At 46.4% G+C, this 26,572-nt stretch overlaps 1 protein-coding gene across 1 annotated transcript in view; it reads left to right on the top strand.

The window, feature by feature from the left end:
* The window catches only part of LOC149982150 (uncharacterized), a 49,162-nt gene that overhangs the window by 16,859 nt on the left and 5,731 nt on the right, over positions 1-26,572 (top strand). The window contains exons 24-44 of the mRNA XM_090183065.1: positions 302-562; positions 1,034-1,156; positions 1,537-1,797; positions 2,269-2,391; positions 2,758-3,018; positions 6,962-7,084; positions 7,475-7,735; positions 11,679-11,801; positions 12,193-12,453; positions 12,925-13,047; positions 13,429-13,689; positions 14,161-14,242; positions 14,587-15,014; positions 18,880-19,002; positions 19,308-19,643; positions 21,871-22,131; positions 22,222-22,482; positions 22,803-23,069; positions 23,341-23,610; positions 23,962-24,222; positions 25,989-26,249. Coding sequence (XP_090039191.1) covers positions 302-562; positions 1,034-1,156; positions 1,537-1,797; positions 2,269-2,391; positions 2,758-3,018; positions 6,962-7,084; positions 7,475-7,735; positions 11,679-11,801; positions 12,193-12,453; positions 12,925-13,047; positions 13,429-13,689; positions 14,161-14,242; positions 14,587-15,014; positions 18,880-19,002; positions 19,308-19,643; positions 21,871-22,131; positions 22,222-22,482; positions 22,803-23,069; positions 23,341-23,610; positions 23,962-24,222; positions 25,989-26,249 — 4,731 coding nt within the window. The remainder of the gene's footprint in view (positions 1-301; positions 563-1,033; positions 1,157-1,536; positions 1,798-2,268; positions 2,392-2,757; positions 3,019-6,961; positions 7,085-7,474; positions 7,736-11,678; positions 11,802-12,192; positions 12,454-12,924; positions 13,048-13,428; positions 13,690-14,160; positions 14,243-14,586; positions 15,015-18,879; positions 19,003-19,307; positions 19,644-21,870; positions 22,132-22,221; positions 22,483-22,802; positions 23,070-23,340; positions 23,611-23,961; positions 24,223-25,988; positions 26,250-26,572) is intronic.

The following is a 26,572-nucleotide window of genomic DNA, read 5'->3' as shown; positions in this document are numbered from 1 at the left end:
ACAGTCCAACACTCAGACATAATTTACATACAAAGCATTTGTGTTCAGTGATTCTTCCAGATCAGGGGCAGTAGGGATGACCAGAGATGTTATCTTTATAAGTGTGTGAATTTGAACATTTTCCTGTCAACATGTAAGAAGAACTTTTGGCTGTTTGGGAAAATGTATGGAGTAAAAAGTACATCATTGTCTTTAGAAATGTGGTGAAGTAAAAGTAAACGTTGTCAAAAATACAAATAATACTCTCTCCTTTTCTCTGTCTCTCCCTTCTCTCTGTGTCTCTCTTTCTCTCTCCCTACAGGTGCCTGTCCCCCCACCAATGTCACAACGTCTCTGCAGTGTGATGGCAACATGGGCACTGTCTCCTGGACGGCCGTTGCCGGGGAGGACATGTACCTAGCAACAGCCACAGGTGACGACGGACACACCCACACCTGCAGCTCCAACTCCACCGACTGTTCCTTCACCGACCTGCACTGCGCCGAGACCTACGCTGTCACCGTGGTTACCATGAACAGGGGCTGCCATAGCGACCCCAGCCCTGACGTTGAACTCAGAACAGGTGAGAAGAGACAGAGTCTGTCTGTATGTGATGAATATCTTGTAGATCTAGAACTCGATTACATCCTTCATAATCTCTCATGAACAGACGCACGTAACATAGAACGATATCGTAGCATCTCTCAACAGACTGTGGGATGAGACGATTAACCAGGGACTTTGTTCCACAGTGAAGATTTTTTACGCCACTGATCGTTTGGACAAATCATGATTTCGCAAGTGTTCACAACTTTCCAATTTCAGAAGGGGAGGGGACATTTAGCCCATCCATTTAGTGGGGTGGAGACTTTGATAGTCTGGTTTGTATCGTTTCTCATACATCTATCCCCTGAACCTGATGGAGGATCTGACGCATTAACGCAATAATTAAGTTCTGGGGGTCCAAGATTCCATTCTTCATTACATTCCCACTTGTTGGACTTGAGTTAGCAACTGTATACTCTAGTACATCTGTTGTCTCTGGACTGCTCAGCACTGTGTCCACCCATCGACCTGGAGGGCATGGTGTCCTGGTCCACCAACATCTTGTCCCTGACCTGGGATGCCAGCCTAGGGTACGGGGCCAATTACACCTTACACTCCCAGAAGATAGGGGGTGCTAACAACACCACTTCATATCCCACAATTTGTATTACATTTTTATTGACGGATAACCAGGGGCACAGTCCAACACTCAGACATAATTTACATACAAAGCAATTTGTGTTCAGTGATTCTTCCAGATCAGGGGCAGTAGGGATGACCAGAGATGTTATCTTTATAAGTGTGTGAATTTGAACATTTTCCTGTCAACATGTAAGAAGAACTTTTGGCTGTTTGGGAAAATGTATGGAGTAAAAAGTACATCATTGTCTTTAGAAATGTGGTGAAGTAAAAGTAAACGTTGTCAAAAATACAAATAATACTCTCTCCTTCTCTGTCTCTCCCTTCTCTCTGTCTCTCTCTTTCTCCATCACCCTCCCTCTCTCCCTACAGGTGCCTGTCCCCCCACCAATGTCACAACGTCTCTGCAGTGTGATGGCAACATGGGCACTGTCTCCTGGACGGCCGTTGCCGGGGAGGACATGTACCTAGCAACAGCCACAGGTGACGACGGACACACCCACACCTGCAGCTCCAACTCCACCGACTGTTCCTTCACCGACCTGCACTGCGCCGAGACCTACGCTGTCACCGTGGTTACCATGAACAGGGGCTGCCATAGCGACCCCAGCCCTGACGTTGAACTCAGAACAGGTGAGAAGAGACAGAGTCTGTCTGTATGTGATGAATATCTTGTAGATCTAGAACTCGATTACATCCTTCATAATCTCTCATGAACAGACGCACGTAACATAGAACGATATCGTAGCATCTCTCAACAGACTGTGGGATGAGACGATTAACCAGGGACTTTGTTCCACAGTGAAGATTTTTTACGCCACTGATCGTTTGGACAAATCATGATTTCGCAAGTGTTCACAACTTTCCAATTTCAGAAGGGGAGGGGACATTTAGCCCATCCATTTAGTGGGGTGGAGACTTTGATAGTCTGGTTTGTATCGTTTCTCATACATCTATCCCCTGAACCTGATGGAGGATCTGACGCATTAACGCAATAATTAAGTTCTGGGGGTCCAAGATTCCATTCTTCATTACATTCCCACTTGTTGGACTTGAGTTAGCAACTGTATACTCTAGTACATCTGTTGTCTCTGGACTGCTCAGCACTGTGTCCACCCATCGACCTGGAGGGCATGGTGTCCTGGTCCACCAACATCTTGTCCCTGACCTGGGATGCCAGCCTAGGGTACGGGGCCAATTACACCTTACACTCCCAGAAGATAGGGGGTGCTAACAACACCACTTCATATCCCACAATTTGTATTACATTTTTATTGACGGATAACCAGGGGCACAGTCCAACACTCAGACATAATTTACATACAAAGCAATTTGTGTTCAGTGATTCTTCCAGATCAGGGGCAGTAGGGATGACCAGAGATGTTATCTTTATAAGTGTGTGAATTTGAACATTTTCCTGTCAACATGTAAGAAGAACTTTTGGCTGTTTGGGAAAATGTATGGAGTAAAAAGTACATCATTGTCTTTAGAAATGTGGTGAAGTAAAAGTAAACGTTGTCAAAAATACAAATAATACTCTCTCCTTCTCTGTCTCTCCCTTCTCTCTGTGTCTCTCTTTCTCTCTCCCTACAGGTGCCTGTCCCCCCACCAATGTCACAACGTCTCTGCAGTGTGATGGCAACATGGGCACTGTCTCCTGGACGGCCGTTGCCGGGGAGGACATGTACCTAGCAACAGCCACAGGTGACGACGGACACACCCACACCTGCAGCTCCAACTCCACCGACTGTTCCTTCATCGACCTGCACTGCGCCGAGACCTACGCTGTCACCGTGGTTACCATGGACAGGGGCTGCCATAGCGACCCCAGCCCTGACGTTGAACTCAGAACAGGTGAGAAGAGACAGAGTCTGTCTGTATGTGATGAATATCTTGTAGATCTAGAACTCGATTACATCCTTCATAATCTCTCATGAACAGACGCACGTAACATAGAACGATATGGTAGCATCTCTCAACAGACTGTGGGATGAGACGATTAACCAGGGACTTTGTTCCGCAGTGAAGATTTTTTACGCCACTGATCGTTTGGACAAATCATGATTTCGCAGGTGTTCACATCTTTCCAATTTCAGAAGGGGAGGGGACATTTAGCCCATCCATTTAGTGGGGTGGAGACTTTGATAGTCTGGTTTGTATCTTTTCTCATGCATCTGACTTCCGGCGCCGACAGAGATGGCCGCCTCGCTTCGCGTTCCTAGGAAACTATGCAGTTTTTTGTTTTTTTTACGTGTTATTTCTTACATTGGTACCCCAGGTAATCTTAGGTTTCATTACATACAGTCGAGAAGAACTACTGAATATAAGAGCAGCGTCAACTCACCATCAGTACGACCAAGAATATGACTTTCGCGAAGCGGATCCTGTGTTCTGCTTTTCACCCAGGACAACGGAATGGATCCCAGGCGGCGACCCAAAAAAACGACTTCGTAAAAGAGGGAAACGAAGCGGTCTTCTGATCAGACTCCGGAGACGGGCACATCGCGCGCCACTCCCTAGCATACTTCTCGCCCATGTCCAGTCTCTTGACAACAAGGTTGATGAAATCCGAGCAAGGGTTGCATTCCAGAGGGACATCAGGGACTGTAACGTTCTTTGCTTCACGGAAACATGGCTCACTGGAGAGACGCTATCGGAGTCGGTGAAGCCAGCTGGTTTCTCCACGCATCGCACTGACAGAAACAAACATCTTTCTGGTAAGAAGAGGGGCGGGGGCGTATGCTTTATGGTTAACGAGACGTGGTGTGGTCACAACAACATACAGGAACTCAAGTCCTTCTGTTCACCTGATTTAGAATTCCTCACAATCAAATGTGGACCGCATTATCTACCAAGAGAATTCTCTTCGATTATAATCACAGCCGTATATATTCCCCCCCAAGCAGACACATCGATGGCTCTGAACGAACTTTATTTGACTCTTTGCAAACTGGAATCCACATATCCTGAGTCTGCATTCATTGTAGCTGTGGATTTTAACAAGGCTTATGAAAACAAGACTCCCTAAATTGTATCAGCATATCGATTGCGCAACCAGGGCTGGCAAAACCTTGGATCATTGCTATTCTAACTTCCGCGACGCATATAAGGCCCTCTCCCGCTCTCCTTTCGGAAGAGCTGACCACGACTCCATTTTGTTGCTCCCTGCCTACAGACAGAAACTAAAACAAGAAGCTTCCGCGCTGAGGTCTGTTCAACGCTGGTCCGACCAATCTGATTCCACACTCCAAGACTGCTTCCATCACGTGGACTGGGATATGTTTCCTATTGCGTCAAACAACAACATTGACGAATACGCTGATTCGGTGAGCGAGTTCATTAGAACGTGCGTTGAAGATGTCGTTCCCATAGCAACGATTAAAACATTCCCAAACCAGAAACCGTGGATTGATGGCAGCATTCGTGTGAAACTGAAAGCGCGAACCACTGCTTTTAATCAGGGCAAGGTGACCGGAAACATGACCGAATACAAACAGTGTAGCTATTCCCTCCGCAAGGCAATCAAACAAGCTAAGCGTCAATATAGAGACAAAGTAGAATCGCAATTCAACGGCTCAGACACAAGAGGTATGTGGCAGGGTCTACAGTCAATCACGGATTACATAAAGAAAACCAGCCCAGTCACAGACCTGGATGCCTTGCTCCCAGGCAGACTAAATAACTTTTTTTGCCCGCTTTGAGGACAATACAGTGCCACTGACACGGCCCGCAACCAAAACATGCGGACTCTCCTTCACTGCAGCTGAGGTGAGTAAAACATTTAAACGTGTTAACCCTCGCAAGGCTGCAGGCCCAGACGGCATCCCCAGCCGCGCCCTCAGAGCATGCGCAGACCAGCTGGCTGGTGTGTTTACGGACATATTCAATCAATCCCTATCCCAGTCTTCTGTTCCCACATGCTTCAAGAGGGCCAACATTGTTCATGTTCCCAAGAAAGCTAAGGTAACTGAGCTAAACGACTACCGCCCCGTAGCACTCTCTTCCGTCATCATGAAGTGCTTTGAGAGACTAGTCAAGGACCATATCACCTCCACCCTACCTGACACCCTAGACCCACTCCAATTTGCATACCGCCCAAATAGGTCCACAGACGATGCAATCTCAACCACACTGCACACTGCGCTAACCCATCTGGACAAGAGGAATACCTATGTGAGAATGCTGTTCATTGACTACAGCTCAGCATTTAACACCAAAGTACCCTCCAAACTCGTCATCAAGCTCCAGACCCTGGGTCTCGACCCCGCCCTGTGCAACTGGGTACTGGACTTCCTGACGGGCCGCCCCCAGGTGGTGAGGGTAGGTAACAACATCTCCAGCCTGCTGATCCTCAACACTGGGGCCCCACAAGGGTGCGTTCTGAGCCCTCTCCTGTACTCCCTGTTCACCCACGACTGCGTGGCCACGCACGCCTCCAACTCAATCATCAAGTTTGCGGACGACACAACAGTGGTAGGCTTGATTACCAACAAAGACGAGACGGCCTACAGGGAGGAGGTGAGGGCCCTTGGAGTGTGGTGTCAGGAAAATAACCTCACACTCAACGTCAACAAAACTAAGGAGATGATTGTGGACTTCAGGAAACAGCAGAGGGAACACCCCCCTATCCACATCGATGGAACAGCAGTGGAGAGTGTAATAAGTTTTAAGTTCCTCGGCGTACACATCACAGACAAACTGAATTGGTCCATCCACACAGACAGCATCGTGAAGAAGGCGCAACAGCGCCTCTTCAACCTCAGGTGGCTGAAGAAATTCGGCTTGTCACCAAAAGCACTCACAAACTTCGACAGATGCACAATCGAGAGCATCCTGTCGGGCTGTATCACCGCCTGGTACGTCAACTGCTCCGCCCACAACCGTAAGGCTCTCCAGAGGGTAGTGAGGTCCGCACAACGCATCACCGGGGGCAAACTACCTGCCCTCCAGGACACCTACACCATCCGAAGTCACAGGAAGGCCATAAAGATCATCAAGGACAACAACCACCCGAGCCACTGCCTGTTCACCCCGCTATCATCCAGAAGGCGAGGTCAGTACAGGTGCATCAAAGCTGGGACCGAGAGACTGAAAAACAGCTTCTATCTCAAGGCCATCAGACTGTTAAACAGCCACCACAAACATTGAGTGGCTACTGCCAACACACTGACTCAACTCCAGCCACTTTAATAATGGGAATTGATGTAAAATATATCACTAGCCACTTTAAACAATGCTACTTAATATAATGTTTACATACCCTACATTATTCATATCATATGTCTACGTATATACTGTACTCTATATCATCTACTGCATCTTTATGTAATACATGTATCACTAGCCACTTTAAACTGTGCCACTTTCTTTACATACTCATCTCATATGTATATACTGTACTCGATACCATCTACTGCATCTTGCCTATGCCGTTCTGTACCATCACTCATTCACATATCTTTATGTACATATTCTTTATCCCTTTACACTTGTGTGTATAAGGTAGTAGTTTTGGAATTGTTAGGTTAGATTACTCGTTGGTTATTACTGCATTGTCGGAACTAGAAGCACAAGCATTTCGCTACACTCGCATTAACATCTGCTAACCATGTGTATGTGACAAATAGAATTTGATTTGATTTGATTTTATCCCCTGAACCTGATGGAGGATCTGACGCATTAACGCAAGAATTAAGTTCTGGGGGTCCGAGATTCCATTCTTTATTACATTCTCACTTGTTGGACTTGAGTTAGCAACTGTATACTCTAGTACATCTGTTGTCTCTGGACTGCTCAGCACTGTGTCCACCCATCGACCTGGAGGGCATGGTGTCCTGTTCCACCAACATCCTGTCCCTGACCTGGGATGCCAGCCCAGGGTACGGGGCCAATTACACCTTACACTCCCAGAAGATAGGGGGTGCTAACAACACCACTTCATATCCCACAATTTGTATTACATTTTTATTGACGGATAACCAGGGGCACAGTTCAACACTCAGACATCATTTACATACAAAGCAATTTGTGTTCAGTGATTCTTCCAGATCAGGGCAGTAGGGATGACCAGAGATGTTATCTTTATAAGTGTGAATTTGAACATTTTCCTGTCAACATGTAAGAAGAACTTTTGGGTGTTTGGGAAAATGTATGGAGTAAAAAGTACATCATTGTCTTTAGAAATGTGGTGAAGTAAAAGTAAACGTTGTCAAAAATACAAATAATACTCTCTCCTTTTCTCTGTCTCTCCTTTTCTCTGTCTCTCTATTTCTCCATCACCCTCTCTCTCTCTCTTTCTCTCTCCCTACAGGTGCCTGTCCCCCCACCAATGTCACAACGTCTCTGCAGTGTGATGGCAACATGGGCACTGTCTCCTGGACGGCCGTTGCCGGGGAGGACATGTACCTAGCAACAGCCACAGGTGACGACGGACACACCCACACCTGCAGCTCCAACTCCACCGACTGTTCCTTCATCGACCTGCACTGCGCCGAGACCTACGCTGTCACCGTGGTTACCATGGACAGGGGCTGCCATAGCGACCCCAGCCCTGACGTTGAACTCAGAACAGGTGAGAAGAGACAGAGTCTGTCTGTATGTGATGAATATCTTGTAGATCTAGAACTCGATTACATCCTTCATAATCTCTCATGAACAGACGCACGTAACATAGAACGATATGGTAGCATCTCTCAACAGACTGTGGGATGAGACGATTAACCAGGGACTTTGTTCCGCAGTGAAGATTTTTTACGCCACTGATCGTTTGGACAAATCATGATTTCGCAGGTGTTCACATCTTTCCAATTTCAGAAGGGGAGGGGACATTTAGCCCATCCATTTAGTGGGGTGGAGACTTTGATAGTCTGGTTTGTATCTTTTCTCATGCATCTGACTTCCGGCGCCGACAGAGATGGCCGCCTCGCTTCGCGTTCCTAGGAAACTATGCAGTTTTTTGTTTTTTTTACGTGTTATTTCTTACATTGGTACCCCAGGTAATCTTAGGTTTCATTACATACAGTCGAGAAGAACTACTGAATATAAGAGCAGCGTCAACTCACCATCAGTACGACCAAGAATATGACTTTCGCGAAGCGGATCCTGTGTTCTGCTTTTCACCCAGGACAACGGAATGGATCCCAGGCGGCGACCCAAAAAAACGACTTCGTAAAAGAGGGAAACGAAGCGGTCTTCTGATCAGACTCCGGAGACGGGCACATCGCGCGCCACTCCCTAGCATACTTCTCGCCCATGTCCAGTCTCTTGACAACAAGGTTGATGAAATCCGAGCAAGGGTTGCATTCCAGAGGGACATCAGGGACTGTAACGTTCTTTGCTTCATGGAAACATGGCTCACTGGAGAGACGCTATCGGAGTCGGTGAAGCCAGCTGGTTTCTCCACGCATCGCACTGACAGAAACAAACATCTTTCTGGTAAGAAGAGGGGCGGGGGCGTATGCTTTATGGTTAACGAGACGTGGTGTGGTCACAACAACATACAGGAACTCAAGTCCTTCTGTTCACCTGATTTAGAATTCCTCACAATCAAATGTGGACCGCATTATCTACCAAGAGAATTCTCTTCGATTATAATCACAGCCGTATATATTCCCCCCCAAGCAGACACATCGATGGCTCTGAACGAACTTTATTTGACTCTTTGCAAACTGGAATCCACATATCCTGAGTCTGCATTCATTGTAGCTGTGGATTTTAACAAGGCTTATGAAAACAAGACTCCCTAAATTGTATCAGCATATCGATTGCGCAACCAGGGCTGGCAAAACCTTGGATCATTGCTATTCTAACTTCCGCGACGCATATAAGGCCCTCTCCCGCTCTCCTTTCGGAAGAGCTGACCACGACTCCATTTTGTTGCTCCCTGCCTACAGACAGAAACTAAAACAAGAAGCTTCCGCGCTGAGGTCTGTTCAACGCTGGTCCGACCAATCTGATTCCACACTCCAAGACTGCTTCCATCACGTGGACTGGGATATGTTTCCTATTGCGTCAAACAACAACATTGACGAATACGCTGATTCGGTGAGCGAGTTCATTAGAACGTGCGTTGAAGATGTCGTTCCCATAGCAACGATTAAAACATTCCCAAACCAGAAACCGTGGATTGATGGCAGCATTCGTGTGAAACTGAAAGCGCGAACCACTGCTTTTAATCAGGGCAAGGTGACCGGAAACATGACCGAATACAAACAGTGTAGCTATTCCCTCCGCAAGGCAATCAAACAAGCTAAGCGTCAATATAGAGACAAAGTAGAATCGCAATTCAACGGCTCAGACACAAGAGGTATGTGGCAGGGTCTACAGTCAATCACGGATTACATAAAGAAAACCAGCCCAGTCACAGACCTGGATGCCTTGCTCCCAGGCAGACTAAATAACTTTTTTTGCCCGCTTTGAGGACAATACAGTGCCACTGACACGGCCCGCAACCAAAACATGCGGACTCTCCTTCACTGCAGCTGAGGTGAGTAAAACATTTAAACGTGTTAACCCTCGCAAGGCTGCAGGCCCAGACGGCATCCCCAGCCGCGCCCTCAGAGCATGCGCAGACCAGCTGGCTGGTGTGTTTACGGACATATTCAATCAATCCCTATCCCAGTCTTCTGTTCCCACATGCTTCAAGAGGGCCAACATTGTTCATGTTCCCAAGAAAGCTAAGGTAACTGAGCTAAACGACTACCGCCCCGTAGCACTCTCTTCCGTCATCATGAAGTGCTTTGAGAGACTAGTCAAGGACCATATCACCTCCACCCTACCTGACACCCTAGACCCACTCCAATTTGCATACCGCCCAAATAGGTCCACAGACGATGCAATCTCAACCACACTGCACACTGCGCTAACCCATCTGGACAAGAGGAATACCTATGTGAGAATGCTGTTCATTGACTACAGCTCAGCATTTAACACCAAAGTACCCTCCAAACTCGTCATCAAGCTCCAGACCCTGGGTCTCGACCCCGCCCTGTGCAACTGGGTACTGGACTTCCTGACGGGCCGCCCCCAGGTGGTGAGGGTAGGTAACAACATCTCCAGCCTGCTGATCCTCAACACTGGGGCCCCACAAGGGTGCGTTCTGAGCCCTCTCCTGTACTCCCTGTTCACCCACGACTGCGTGGCCACGCACGCCTCCAACTCAATCATCAAGTTTGCGGACGACACAACAGTGGTAGGCTTGATTACCAACAAAGACGAGACGGCCTACAGGGAGGAGGTGAGGGCCCTTGGAGTGTGGTGTCAGGAAAATAACCTCACACTCAACGTCAACAAAACTAAGGAGATGATTGTGGACTTCAGGAAACAGCAGAGGGAACACCCCCCTATCCACATCGATGGAACAGCAGTGGAGAGTGTAATAAGTTTTAAGTTCCTCGGCGTACACATCACAGACAAACTGAATTGGTCCATCCACACAGACAGCATCGTGAAGAAGGCGCAACAGCGCCTCTTCAACCTCAGGTGGCTGAAGAAATTCGGCTTGTCACCAAAAGCACTCACAAACTTCGACAGATGCACAATCGAGAGCATCCTGTCGGGCTGTATCACCGCCTGGTACGTCAACTGCTCCGCCCACAACCGTAAGGCTCTCCAGAGGGTAGTGAGGTCCGCACAACGCATCACCGGGGGCAAACTACCTGCCCTCCAGGACACCTACACCATCCGAAGTCACAGGAAGGCCATAAAGATCATCAAGGACAACAACCACCCGAGCCACTGCCTGTTCACCCCGCTATCATCCAGAAGGCGAGGTCAGTACAGGTGCATCAAAGCTGGGACCGAGAGACTGAAAAACAGCTTCTATCTCAAGGCCATCAGACTGTTAAACAGCCACCACAAACATTGAGTGGCTACTGCCAACACACTGACTCAACTCCAGCCACTTTAATAATGGGAATTGATGTAAAATATATCACTAGCCACTTTAAACAATGCTACTTAATATAATGTTTACATACCCTACATTATTCATATCATATGTCTACGTATATACTGTACTCTATATCATCTACTGCATCTTTATGTAATACATGTATCACTAGCCACTTTAAACTGTGCCACTTTCTTTACATACTCATCTCATATGTATATACTGTACTCGATACCATCTACTGCATCTTGCCTATGCCGTTCTGTACCATCACTCATTCACATATCTTTATGTACATATTCTTTATCCCTTTACACTTGTGTGTATAAGGTAGTAGTTTTGGAATTGTTAGGTTAGATTACTCGTTGGTTATTACTGCATTGTCGGAACTAGAAGCACAAGCATTTCGCTACACTCGCATTAACATCTGCTAACCATGTGTATGTGACAAATAGAATTTGATTTGATTTGATTTGATCCCCTGAACCTGATGGAGGATCTGACGCATTAACGCAAGAATTAAGTTCTGGGGGTCCGAGATTCCATTCTTTATTACATTCTCACTTGTTGGACTTGAGTTAGCAACTGTATACTCTAGTACATCTGTTGTCTCTGGACTGCTCAGCACTGTGTCCACCCATCGACCTGGAGGGCATGGTGTCCTGTTCCACCAACATCCTGTCCCTGACCTGGGATGCCAGCCCAGGGTACGGGGCCAATTACACCTTACACTCCCAGAAGATAGGGGGTGCTAACAACACCACTTCATATCCCACAATTTGTATTACATTTTTATTGACGGATAACCAGGGGCACAGTCCAACACTCAGACATAATTTACATACAAAGCATTTGTGTTCAGTGATTCTTCCAGATCAGGGCAGTAGGGATGACCAGAGATGTTATCTTTATAAGTGTGTGAATTTGAACATTTTCCTGTCAACATGTAAGAAGAACTTTTGGGTGTTTGGGAAAATGTATGGAGTAAAAAGTACATCATTGTCTTTAGAAATGTGGTGAAGTAAAAGTAAACATTGTCAAAAATACAAATAATACTCTCTCCTTTTCTCTGTCTCTCCTTTTCTCTGTCTCTCTATTTCTCCATCACCCTCTCTCTCTCTCTTTCTCTCTCCCTACAGGTGCCTGTCCCCCCACCAATGTCACAACGTCTCTGCAGTGTGATGGCAACATGGGCACTGTCTCCTGGACGGCCGTTGCCGGGGAGGACATGTACCTAGCAACAGCCACAGGTGACGACGGACACACCCACACCTGCAGCTCCAACTCCACCGACTGTTCCTTCATCGACCTGCACTGCGCCGAGACCTACGCTGTCACCGTGGTTACCATGGACAGGGGCTGCCATAGCGACCCCAGCCCTGACGTTGAACTCAGAACAGGTGAGAAGAGACAGAGTCTGTCTGTATGTGATGAATATCTTGTAGATCTAGAACTCGATTACATCCTTCATAATCTCTCATGAACAGACGCACGTAACATAGAACGATATCGTAGCATCTCTCAACAGACTGTGGGATGAGACGATTAACCAGGGACTTTGTTCCGCAGTGAAGATTTTTTACGCCACTGATCGTTTGGACAAATCATGATTTCGCAGGTGTTCACATCTTTCCAATTTCAGAAGGGGAGGGGACATTTAGCCCATCCATTTAGTGGGGTGGAGACTTTGATAGTCTGGTTTGTATCGTTTCTCATACATCTATCCCCTGAACCTGATGGAGGATCTGACGCATTAACGCAATAATTAAGTTCTGGGGGTCCGAGATTTCATTCTTCATTACATTCCCACTTGTTGGACTTGAGTTAGCAACTGTATACTCTAGTACATCTGTTGTCTCTGGACTGCTCAGCACTGTGTCCACCCATCGACCTGGAGGGCATGGTGTCCTGTTCCACCAACATCCTGTCCCTGACCTGGGATGCCAGCCCAGGGTACGGGGCCAATTACACCTTACACTCCCAGAAGATAGGGGGTGCTAACAACACCACTTCATATCCCACAATTTGTATTACATTTTTATTGACGGATAACCAGGGGCACAGTCCAACACTCAGACATAATTTACATACAAAGCATTTGTGTTCAGTGATTCTTCCAGATCAGGGGCAGTAGGGATGACCAGAGATGTTATCTTTATAAGTGTGTGAATTTGAACATTTTCCTGTCAACATGTAAGAAGAACTTCTGGCTGTTTGGGAAAATGTATGGAGTAAAAAGTACATCATTGTCTTTAGAAATGTGGTGAAGTCAAAGTAAACGTTGTCAAAAATACAAATAATAATCTCTCCTTTACTTTGTCTCTCCCTTCTCTCTGTCTCTCTCTTTCTCCATCACCCTCCCTCTCTCCCTACAGGTGCCTGTCCCCCCACCAATGTCACAACGTCTCTGCAGTGTGATGGCAACATGGGCACTGTCTCCTGGACGGCCATTGCCGGGGAGGACATGTACCTAGCAACAGCCACAGGTGACGACGGACACACCCACACCTGCAGCTCCAACTCCACCGACTGTTCCTTCACCGACCTGCACTGCGCCGAGACCTACGCTGTCACCGTGGTTACCATGGACAGGGGCTGCCATAGCGACCCCAGCTCTGACGTTGAACTCAGAACAGGTGAGAAGAGACAGAGTCTGTCTGTATGTGATGAATATCTTGTAGATCTAGAACTCGATTACATCCTTCATAATCTCTCATGAACAGACGCACGTAACATAGAACGATATGGTAGCATCTCTCAACAGACTGTGGGATGAGACGATTAACCAGGGACTTTGTTCCGCAGTGAAGATTTTTTACGCCACTGATCGTTTGGACAAATCATGATTTCGCAGGTGTTCACATCTTTCCAATTTCAGAAGGGGAGGGGACATTTAGCCCATCCATTTAGTGGGGTGGAGACTTTGATAGTCTGGTTTGTATCGTTTCTCATACATCTATCCCCTGAACCTGATGGAGGATCTGACGCATTAACGCAATAATTAAGTTCTGGGGGTCCGAGATTCCATTCTTCATTACATTACCACTTGTTGGACTTGAGTTAGCAACTGTATACTCTAGTACATCTGTTGTCTCTGGACTGCTCAGCACTGTGTCCACCCATCGACCTGGAGGGCATGGTGTCCTGTTCCACCAACATCCTGTCCCTGACCTGGGATGCCAGCCCAGGGTACGGGGCCAATAACACCTTACACTCCCAGAAGATAGGGGGTGCTAACAACACCACTTCATATCCCACAATTTGTATTACATTTTTATTGACGGATAACCAGGGGCACAGTCCAACACTCAGACATAATTTACATACAAAGCAATTTGTGTTCAGTGATTCTTCCAGATCAGGGGCAGTAGGGATGACCAGAGATGTTATCTTTATAAGTGTGAATTTGAACATTTTCCTGTCAACATGTAAGAAGAACTTTTGGGTGTTTGGGAAAATGTATGGAGTAAAAAGTACATCATTGTCTTTAGAAATGTGGTGAAGTCAAAGTAAACGTTGTCAAAAATGCAAATAATACTCTCTCCTTTTCTCTGTCTCTCCCTTCTCTCTGTCTCTCTACTTCTCCATCACCCTCTCTCTCTCTCTTTCTCTCTCCCTACAGGTGCCTGTCCCCCCACCAATGTCACAACGTCTCTGCAGTGTGATGGCAACATGGGCACTGTCTCCTGGACGGCCGTTGCTGGGGAGGACATGTACCTAGCAACAGCCACAGGTGACGACGGACACACCCACACCTGCAGCTCCAACTCCACCGACTGTTCCTTCACCGACCTGCACTGCGCCGAGACCTACGCTGTCACCGTGGTTACCATGGACAGGGGCTGCCATAGCGACCCCAGCCCTGACGTTGAACTCAGAACAGGTGAGAAGAGACAGAGTCTGTCTGTATGTGATGAATATCTTGTAGATCTAGAACTCGATTACATCCTTCATAATCTCTCATGAACAGACGCACGTAACATAGAACGATATCGTAGCATCTCTCAACAGACTGTGGGATGAGACGATTAACCAGGGACTTTGTTCCACAGTGAAGATTTTTTACGCCACTGATCGTTTGGACAAATCATGATTTCGCAAGTGTTCACATCTTTCCAATTTCAGAAGGGGAGGGGACATTTAGCCCATCCATTTAGTGGGGTGGAGACTTTGATAGTCTGGTTTGTATCTTTTCTCATGCATCTGACTTCCGGCGCCGACAGAGATGGCCGCCTCGCTTCGCGTTCCTAGGAAACGATGCAGTTTTTTGTTTTTTTTACGTGTTATTTCTTACATTGGTACCCCAGGTAATCTTAGGTTTCATTACATACAGTCGAGAAGAACTACTGAATATAAGAGCAGCGTCAACTCACCATCAGTACGACCAAGAATATGACTTTCGCGAAGCGGATCCTGTGTTCTGCCTTTCACCCAGGACAACGGAATGGATCCCAGGCGGCGACCCAAAAAAACGACTTCGTAAAAGAGGGAAACGAAGCGGTCTTCTGATCAGACTCCGGAGACGGGCACATCGCGCGCCACTCCCTAGCATACTTCTCGCCCATGTCCAGTCTCTTGACAACAAGGTTGATGAAATCCGAGCAAGGGTTGCATTCCAGAGGCACATCAGGGACTGTAACGTTCTTTGCTTCACGGAAACATGGCTCACTGGAGAGACGCTATCGGAGTCGGTGAAGCCAGCTGGTTTCTCCATGCATCGCACTGACAGAAACAAACATCTTTCTGGTAAGAAGAGGGGCGGGGGCGTATGCTTTATGGTTAACGAGACGTGGTGTGGTCACAACAACATACAGGAACTCAAGTCCTTCTGTTCACCTGATTTAGAATTCCTCACAATCAAATGTCGACTGCATTATCTACCAAGGGAATTCTCTTCGATTATAATCACAGCCGTATATATTCCCCCCCAAGCAGACACATCGATGGCCCTGAACAAACTTTATTTGACTCTTTGCAAACTGGAATCCACATATCCTGAGTCTGCATTCATTGTAGCTGTGGATTTTAACAAGGCTTATGAAAACAAGACTCCCTAAATTGTATCAACATATCGATTGCGCAACCAGGGCTGGCAAAACCTTGGATCATTGCTATTCTAACTTCCGCGACGCATATAAGGCCCTCTCCCGCTCTCCTTTCGGAAGAGCTGACCACGACTCCATTTTGTTGCTCCCTGCCTACAGACAGAAACTAAAACAAGAAGCTCCCGCGCTGAGGTCTGTTCAACGCTGGTCCGACCAATCTGATTCCACACTCCGAGACTGCTTCCATCACGTGGACTGGGATATGTTTCCTATTGCGTCAAACAACAACATTGACGAATACGCTGATTCGGTGAGCGAGTTCATTAGAACGTGCGTTGAAGATGTCGTTCCCATAGCAACGATTAAAACATTCCCAAACCAGAAACCGTGGATTGATGGCAGCATTCGTGTGAAACTGAAAGCGCGAACCACTGCTTTTAATCAGGGCAAGGTGACCGGAAACATGACCGAATACAAACAGTGTAGCTATTCCCTCCGCAAGGCAATCAAACAAGCTAAGCGTCAATATAGAGACAAAGTAGAATCGCAATTCAACGGCTCAGACACAAGAGGTATGTGGCAGGGTCTACAGTCAATCACGGATTACATAAAGAAAACCAGCCCAGTCACAGACCAGGATGCCTTGCTCCCAGGCAGACTAAATAACTTTTTTTGCCCGCTTTGAGGACAATACAGTGCCACTGACACGGCCCGCAACCAAAACATGCGGACTCTCCTTCACTGCAGCTGAGGTGAGTAAAACATTTAAACGTGTTAACCCTCGCAAGGCTGCAGGCCCAGACGGCATCCCCAGCCGCGCCCTCAGAGCATGCGCAGACCAGCTGGCTGGTGTGTTTACGGACATATTCAATCAATCCCTATCCCAGTCTTCTGTTCCCACATGCTTCAAGAGGGCCAACATTGTTCCTGTTCCCAAGAAAGCTAAGGTAACTGAGCTAAACGACTACCGCCCCGTAGCACTCACTTCCGTCATCATGAAGTGCTTTGAGAGACTAGTCAAGGACCATATCACCTCCAACCTACCTGACACCCTAGACCCACTCCAATTTGCATACCGCCCAAATAGGTCCACAGACGATGCAATCTCAACCACACTGCACACTGCGCTAACCCATCTGGACAAGAGGAATACCTATGTGAGAATGCTGTTCATCGACTACAGCTCAGCATTTAACACCAAAGTACCCTCCAAACTCGTCATCAAGCTCCAGACCCTGGGTCTCGACCCCGCCCTGTGCAACTGGGTACTGGACTTCCTGACGGGCCGCCCCCAGGTGGTGAGGGTAGGTAACAACATCTCCACCTTGCTGATCCTCAACACTGGGGCCCCACAAGGATGCGTTCTGAGCCCTCTCCTGTACTCCCTGTTCACCCACGACTGCGTGGCCACGCACGCCTCCAACTCAATCATCAAGTTTGCGGACGACACAACAGTGGTAGGCTTGATTACCAACAACGACGAGACGGCCTACAGGGAGGAGGTAAGGGCCCTTGGAGTGTGGTGTCAGGAAAATAACCTCACACTCAACGTCAACAAAACTAAGGAGATGATTGTGGACTTCAGGAAACAGCAGAGGGAACACCCCCCTATCCACATCGATGGAACAGCAGTGGAGAGTGTAATAAGTTTTAAGTTCCTCGGCGTACACATCACAGACAAACTGAATTGGTCCACCCACACAGACAGCATCGTGAAGAAGGCGCAACAGCGCCTCTTCAACCTCAGGAGGCTGAAGAAATTCGGCTTGTCACCAAAAGCACTCACAAACTTCGACAGATGCACAATCGAGAGCATCCTGTCGGGCTGTATCACCGCCTGGTACGTCAACTGCTCCGCCCACAACCGTAAGGCTCTCCAGAGGGTAGTGAGGTCCGCACAACGCATCACCGGGGGCAAACTACCTGCCCTCCAGGACACCTACACCATCCGAAGTCACAGGAAGGCCATAAAGATCATCAAGGACAACAACCACCCGAGCCACTGCCTGTTCACCCCGCTATCATCCAGAAGGCGAGGTCAGTACAGGTGCATCAAAGCTGGGACCGAGAGACTGAAAAACAGCTTCTATCTCAAGGCCATCAGACTGTTAAACAGCCACCACTAACATTGAGTGGCTGCTGCCAACACACTGACTCAACTCCAGCCACTTTAATAATGGGAATTGATGTAAAATATATCACTAGCCACTTTAAACAATGCTACTTAATATAATGTTTACATACCCTACATTATTCATCTCATATGTCTACGTATATACTGTACTCTATATCATCTACTGCATCTTTATGTAATACATGTATCACTAGCCACTTTAAACTGTGCCACTTTGTTTACATACTCATCTCATATGTATATACTGTACTCGATACCATCTACTGCATCTTGCCTATGCCGTTCTGTACCATCACTCATTCACATATCTTTATGTACATATTCTTTATCCCTTTACACTTGTGTGTATAAGGTAGTAGTTTTGGAATTGTTAGGTTAGATTACTCGTTGGTTATTACTGCATTGTCGGAACTAGAAGCACAAGCATTTCGCTACACTCGCATTAACATCTGCTAACCATGTGTATGTGACAAATAGAATTTGATTTGATTTGATTTTATCCCCTGAACCTGATGGAGGATCTGACGCATTAACGCAAGAATTAAGTTCTGGGGGTCCGAGATTCCATTCTTCATTACATTCTCACTTGTTGGACTTGAGTTAGCAACTGTATACTCTAGTACATCTGTTGTCTCTGGACTGCTCAGCACTGTGTCCACCCATCGACCTGGAGGGCATGGTGTCCTGTTCCACCAACATCCTGTCCCTGACCTGGGATGCCAGCCCAGTATACGGGGACAATAACACCTTACACTCCCAGAAGATAGGGGGTGCTAACAACACCACTTCATATCCCACAATTTGTATTACATTTTTATTGACGGATAACCAGGGGCACAGTCCAACACTCAGACATAATTTACATACAAAGCATTTGTGTTCAGTGATTCTTCCAGATCAGGGCAGTAGGGATGACCAGAGATGTTATCTTTATAAGTGTGTGAATTTGAACATTTTCCTGTCAACATGTAAGAAGAACTTCTGGCTGTTTGGGAAAATGTATGGAGTAAAAAGTACATAATTGTCTTTAGAAATGTGGTGAAGTCAAAGTAAACGTTGTCAAAAATACAAATAATAATCTCTCCTTTTCTCTGTCTCTCCCTTCTCTCTGTCTCTCTCTTTCTCCATCACCCTCCCTCTCTCCCTACAGGTGCCTGTCCCCCCACCAATGTCACAACGTCTCTGCAGTGTGATGGCAATATGGGCACTGTCTCCTGGACGGCCGTTGCCGGGGAGGACATGTACCTAGCAACAGCCACAGGTGACGACGGACACACCCACACCTGCAGCTCCAACTCCACCGACTGTTCCTTCACCGACCTGCACTGCGCCGAGACCTACGCTGTCACCGTGGTTACCATGGACAGGGGCTGCCATAGCGACCCCAGCCCTGACGTTGAACTCAGAACAGGTGAGAAGAGACAGAGTCTGTCTGTATGTGATGAATATCTTGTAGATCTAGAACTCGATTACATCCTTCATAATCTCTCATGAACAGACGCACGTAACATAGAACGATATCGTAGCATCTCTCAACAGACTGTGGGATGAGACGATTAACCAGGGACTTTGTTCCGCAGTGAAGATTTTTTACGCCACTGATCGTTTGGACAAATCATGATTTCGCAGGTGTTCACATCTTTTGAATTTCAGAAGGGGAGGGGACATTTAGCCCATCCATTTAGTGGGGTGGAGACTTTGATAGTCTGGTTTGTATCGTTTCTCATACATCTATCCCCTGAACCTGATGGAGGATCTGACGCATTAACGCAATAATTAAGTTCTGGGGGTCCGAGATTCCATTCTTCATTACATTCCCACTTGTTGGACTTGAGTTAGCAACTGTATACTCTAGTACATCTGTTGTCTCTGGACTGCTCAGCACTGTGTCCACCCATCGACCTGGAGGGCATGGTGTCCTGTTCCACCAACATCCTGTCCCTGACCTGGGATGCCAGCCCAGTATACGGGGACAATAACACCTTACACTCCCAGAAGATAGGGGGTGCTAACAACACCACTTCATATCCCACAATTTGTATTACATTTTTATTGACGGATAACCAGGGGCACAGTCCAACACTCAGACATAATTTACAGACAAAGCACTTGTGTTCAGTGATTCTTCCAGATCAGGGGCAGTAGGGATGACCAGAGATGTTATCTTTATAAAAAAATAAATTTGTGTTTTAGCCACCGGTAGCTTGTGGGTGCTTTATACACACTACAGTCAATTATGATTACATGTCTACTTATATTAACTATATAATTATTAATATACCTCTACTGTATGATAGCTAGCAAATTAATTAGCTAACAAATGTTTTATTTCTACAAATTTCCAAAAGCTAACTAAGTTGCAAACTTCCTTTGCTTGGCTAATCATTTGAACTGACAACAAATATGGCCGTGGGGATTCCCCCAAGGGCTGAGGGTTTAGGGCCGAGGGCTGTCTACTTTGAGTTTGAAATGCAGACCATGTGTCATGCGCCAACTGCGCATGTGCAGGCCATCAAATTATAGGCACTCCTTCGATATAAAGATGTTTTTAACTAAATTTAAATTGTGTCATTTTGACACTTTCACAAGTTTTTTACATTTGATTTATTTAAACTTTATTTAACCAGGAAGGGCTCATTGAGATTAAAATATATTTTTCAAGAGCACCCTGGCCAAGATAGGCAGCACCAAGTCATTACAAAAAAATTACAGACAAACATGAAAAACTACAATTAATCTAGTAAAAACCATTGAATTCGCAAGAGTATAAAACAGCAAATTAAAAACATTGACAGGTCAGGGAATCAGCCTCAAAATCCTTCATTGGTGATTTAAAAACACCAATCGGGACAAGTTCTTCCAGTTTAATAGTATTTTGTAAGGTGTTCCAAGACGATGGTGCAGAGTACATAAAAGCCCTTTTACCAAATTCAGTTTGGACATTTGGAACAGTTAGCAGGATAAAGTCCAGCGAACGAAGAGAGTACCCACCACATTACTGAACAATAAAAATGCACAAATAAAAAGGTATTAAACCCAAAATGGCTTTGTAAATAAAAGTATACAAGTGACTGAGCCTACGAGTGACTAGAGAAGGCCAGCCAACCCTGGTATACAAAATGCAGTGGTGCGTAAGGGTTTTGCAGTTTAAAATAATTCTCAAAGTGCCATGGTAAAGAGTGTTAATTGATCTCAAACACTGAGCGGAAGCATTCATATATAAAATATCCCCATAGTCTAGTAAAGGCATACATGTAGCTGATACTAGCCTCCTTCTGGCTTCAAAATAAAAACAGGCCTTATTCATCAAATAGGAATTCATGCGGGATCTGCATTGAAAAGCAATGGAGAGTGCACATTAATTTCCTGATTCCGCTTTGTTCACATTTATTTTCAGCTAGTGCAGCTCTTGAGTCTGTGAGTGACAGTAGGCTGTTCGAGATTGTGCAGATATGAGGAAGGTGTTCTCAATGTTTTGTACACTCAGTGCATATCTTTGATCATTTGGAGTAATATCTTGGTTATTATAAGACTATCCAAGTCATTTTCTTATTATATGGATGTATGTGTTTTTCAATGATTAGATAATTGAATAACACCAAATGAACCCACTGTCCATCCTCTCGTCTCCACTCTAGGGCCCTGTGCTCCTGGTAACCTGCAGACTAGCCTCCAGTGCAGCACCAACTCTACCTCAGTGACCTGGGACAGAGGCAGTGGAGCACTGTCCTATATGGTTGTAGGAGAGGCTACCAACAGCCACATTACCTCCTGTAACTCTAGCGCCACCTACTGTGATCTGGAGGGATTGCAGTGTGGCCAGATGTACAACGTCTCAGTCCACTCTATGGATGGAGTCTGTAGGAGCATTCAGAGTGTCAGCTCAGACGTGCAAACTGGTGAGACGGGCAAAAAACATGAACACACACACATACACAGATAGTAATGTGTTGCTAATGCAATTGACTAATGAGAATCCCTCCCTCCAGCCCCCTGCCCGCCCCAGAATGTGGCTGCCCAGGTGCACTGTGCCTCAGGCATCATGTTGGTGACCTGGGAACCCAACATGGATGCCTGGTTTTTCCTGGTGGATGCAGTGACAGAGGGAGGGAGCAGCCACTCCTGTAACACTACAGATACCCAGTGCTCCATCACCAGTCTTCCCTGTGGAGAGAACTTCTCTGTCCAGGTCACCGCTGCCAGAGGAGGCTGCCACAGCATGCCAAGTCAGGCTCTCAACGTCTCATCAGGTACGGCCCGGTCATCAGAACACGACATTGCTCAGTTGTTTGTCATCAGAATGCACCATCAACTATTGTGTAGCAACTAATACATAACCGATCTACAGTTTGATTCCTGAACGTTTTTGTAATTAGATTGATCAAAACAGAATAGAATATTTTATATGACACATATAAAGTTCTAGATGATTAATGATCCCAGATGAGATACTTTTTTCTGACTCTAAACCTCCCTTCAAAGTGTTCATAACTTCCCTACTAAAAGGCATCTTCTCTCTAGGACTATTGCTCCAGTGTATCTAACCATCCCTTCCTCTCCTTCTACCCAGCCCCATGCATGCCCACGAGGGTGAACGGTAGCCAGAACTGTGTGACCAACTCTGCCTGGGTGTCCTGGGCCCCTGCTCTGGGGGTGGACAGATACATGGTGACTGCTGATGGCGTGGGGGGGTTCAACTCCTCCTGCTCCATCCCCGGCTTTGACACCACCTGTGAGGTGCCTGACCTGGCCTGCGGCGTGCGCTACACCTTCTCTGTTACTGCTAGCAACGGACACTGTGATAGTCCACCCAGTGCGACCTTCGAACTCGAGACAGGTAATGAATGGCGATGTCGCCAGGTTCTGGTTGGATGAACGGGGCTATGTTGCTGGGATGTAAGGTTTTTGGTCGTTGGTGTAAAAATAAATATAAGTGATATTCAGTAACTCTTGGAGGACAATGTAAGTTGACTGGGAAAATTATAGTGATTATTTTAACCTATCAACCTAACCTGGCTATCATTTTGTCTTCCACTGTCATATTATTTAGTGTCATGCTATATATATCTCTGAAAATCAATAACAAAATATCATGTGTTTACCTCCAGCTCCCTGCGCCCTGGCAAGCATCACCGCCTTCGCCCAGTGTCACAACTCCTCCATCCGGGTCCTGTGGGAGCCCATGGAGGGCAGCGTGGGAAACTCTGTGTACACCGCCACAGCGGAGGCCAGTGACCGCAGCGTGCTGACCTGCAACAGCTCTGCCAGCAGCTGTGACCTGGAGGGGGCGCTCTGCGGTCTGCACTACACCGTCATCGTAGCAGCATCATCAGACTGCTGCACCAGTCAGAGGAGTCCTCCTTATAGGATCAGCATGGGTAGGTTACTATGTTACTTTCATTGCTGCATTAAGAGTCATACCTGGTCCCGTATTCACAAAGTACCTTAGAGTACTGAGTTCTGATCTGGGATCAGGACCTGCCTGTCCACATAATCATATTCATTAGGAGCTAAGACACAACTGATCCTAGATCAGCACTCCTGCTCTGAGACGCTTTGTGCATACAGACCCTGGTACTCTGTAGTAAAGCTGTTCCAGAACAGGGTTTATAACAGTTGTTATAACAGTGGTCATTATTGTCAACATGGTTAGTGTCCTTGCTTGTTCTAGTTATCTATCTAAAGTTCATCTCTGACCTCTCACCCTCCTCCCTATCTGTTCCTCTCAGAACCCTGCCCACCCCAGGGTGTGGTCATCAGCTCCTCCTGTGAGTCCCATGGAGTGCACGTGTCCTGGACCGCGTCCCCTGTGGCGGAGACCTACCTCATGATCGCAACGGGTGGAAATGGTGACGTGCGGTCCTGCAACACGACCGCCAGCAACTGCTCCCTGTCTGCGCTGCAGTGTGGTCAGCAGTATGCCGTCTCTGTGACCGCTAGCCACGAGAACTGCTCCAGTATGGCCAGCCAGAACGTCACGTTCAATACGGGTACGCATCACACAAATATTACGTGTGTGTCCCAAAGAACTTCTGATGACACGGTCCATGTGCTTCTGCCGAAATATGATGTACTATTTACAGTGCCTTGCGAAAGTATTCGGCCCCCTTGAACTTTGCGACCTTTTGCCACATTTCAGGCTTCAAACATAAAGATATAAAACTGTATTTTTTTGTGAAGAATCAACAACAAGTGGGACACAATCATGAAGTAGAACGACATTTATTGGATATTTCAAACTTTTTTAACAAATCAAAAACTGAAAAATTGGGCGTGCAAAATTATTCAGCCCCTTTACTTTCAGTGCAGCAAACTCTCTCCAGAAGTTCAGTGAGGATTGATCCAATGTTGACCTAAATGACTAATGATGATAAATACAATCCACCTGTGTGTAATCAAGTCTCCGTATAAATGCACCTGCACTGTGATAGTCTCAGAGGTCCGTTAAAAACGCAGAGAGCATCATGAAGAACAAGGAACACACCAGACAGGTCCGAGATACTGTTGTGAAGAAGTTTAAAGCCGGATTTGGATACAAAAAGATTTCCCAAGCTTTAAACATCCCAAGGAGCACTGTGCAAGCGATAATATTGAAATGGAAGGAGTATCAGACCACTGCAAATCTACCAAGACCTGGCCGTCCCTCTAAACTTTCAGCTCATACAAGGAGAAGACTGATCAGAGATGCAGCCAAGAGGCCCATGATCACTCTGGATGAACTGCAGAGATCTACAGCTGAGGTGGGAGACTCTGTCCATAGGACAACAATCATTCGTATATTGCACAAATCTGGCCTTTATGGAAGAGTGGCAAGAAGAAAGCCATTTCTTAAAGATATCCATAAAAAGTGTTGTTTAAAGTTTGCCACAAGCCACCTGGGAGACACACCAAACATGTGGAAGAAGGTGCTCTGGTCAGATGAAACCAAAATTGAACTTTTTGGCAACAATGCAAAACGTTATGTTTGGCGTAAAAGCAACACAGCTGAACACACCATCCCCACTGTCAAACATGGTGGTGGCAGCATCATGGTTTGGGCCTGCTTTTCTTCAGCAGGGACAGGGAAGATGGTTAAAATTGATGGGAAGATGGATGGAGCCAAATACAGGACCATTCTGGAAGAAAACCTGATGGAGTCTGCAAAAGACCTGAGACTGGGACGGAGATTTGTCTTCCAACAAGACAATGATCCAAAACATAAAGCAAAATCTACAGTGGAATGGTTCAAAAATAAACATATCCAGGTGTTAGAATGGCCAAGTCAAAGTCCAGACCTGAATCCAATCGAGAATCTGTGGAAAGAACTGAAAACTGCTGTTCACAAATGCTCTCCATCCAACCTCACTGAGCTCGAGCTGTTTTGCAAGGAGGAATGGGAAAAAATGTCAGTCTCTCGATGTGCAAAACTGATAGAGACATACCCCAAGCGACTTACAGCTGTAATCGCAGCAAAAGGTGGCGCTACAAAGTATTCACTTAAGGGGGCTGAATAATTTTGCACGCCCAATTTTTCAGTTTTTGATTTGTTAAAAAGGTTTGAAATATCCAATAAATGTCGTTCCACTTCATGATTGTGTCCCACTTGTTGTTGATTCTTCACAAAAAAATACAGTTTTATATCTTTATGTTTGAAGCCTGAAATGTGGCAAAAGGTCGCAAAGTTCAAGGGGGCCGAATACTTTCGCAAGGCACTGTATATGATGTCATCATCTGCCATTTGACCTAAACTTTCAACTTTGACCTTTCTCTCCTTCAGTGCCCTGCCAGCCAGACGGTCTGTCCGTGTTGGTCCAGTGTGTCAACCACTCTGCGTTGCTGTCGTGGACAGTCAGAGGTGGTGTTGTGGACTACTGGGGCTGTGCCCAGGCTGAGGATGGCATCATGCTTTACTGTGAGAGCACAGGGACCTCCTGTACCATCACAGGGCTGGAGTGTGGTGCCCAGTACAACTTCTCTGTTCAGGCCTCAGACGGGACCTGCAACAGCTCCTTCAGTGAGCCTCTGCTGGCTGGAGCAGGTATTGTACAGCCATCTTATTGTACAGCCATCTTATTGTACAGTCATCATATTGTACAGTCATCTTATTGTACAGTCATCATATTGTACAGTCATCATATTGTACAGTCATCATATTGTACAGTCACCTTATTGTACAGTCATCATATTATACAGTCATCTTATTGTACAGTCACCTTATTGTACAGTCATCATATTGTACAGTCATCTTATTGTACAGTCATCATATTGTACAGTCATCATATTGTACAGTCATCATATTGTACAGTCACTTTATTGTACAGTCATCATATTGTACAGTCATCATATTGTACAGTCACTTTA

Source organism: Oncorhynchus mykiss, chromosome 8 (assembly GCF_057628025.1).
Source record: "Oncorhynchus mykiss isolate SJ-2025 chromosome 8, ASM5762802v1, whole genome shotgun sequence".
NCBI classification, from domain to species: domain Eukaryota; kingdom Metazoa; phylum Chordata; class Actinopteri; order Salmoniformes; family Salmonidae; genus Oncorhynchus; species Oncorhynchus mykiss.
The sequence above is the reverse complement of the archived record's forward strand: the minus strand, read 5'-3'. Positions and strand labels throughout refer to the sequence as shown.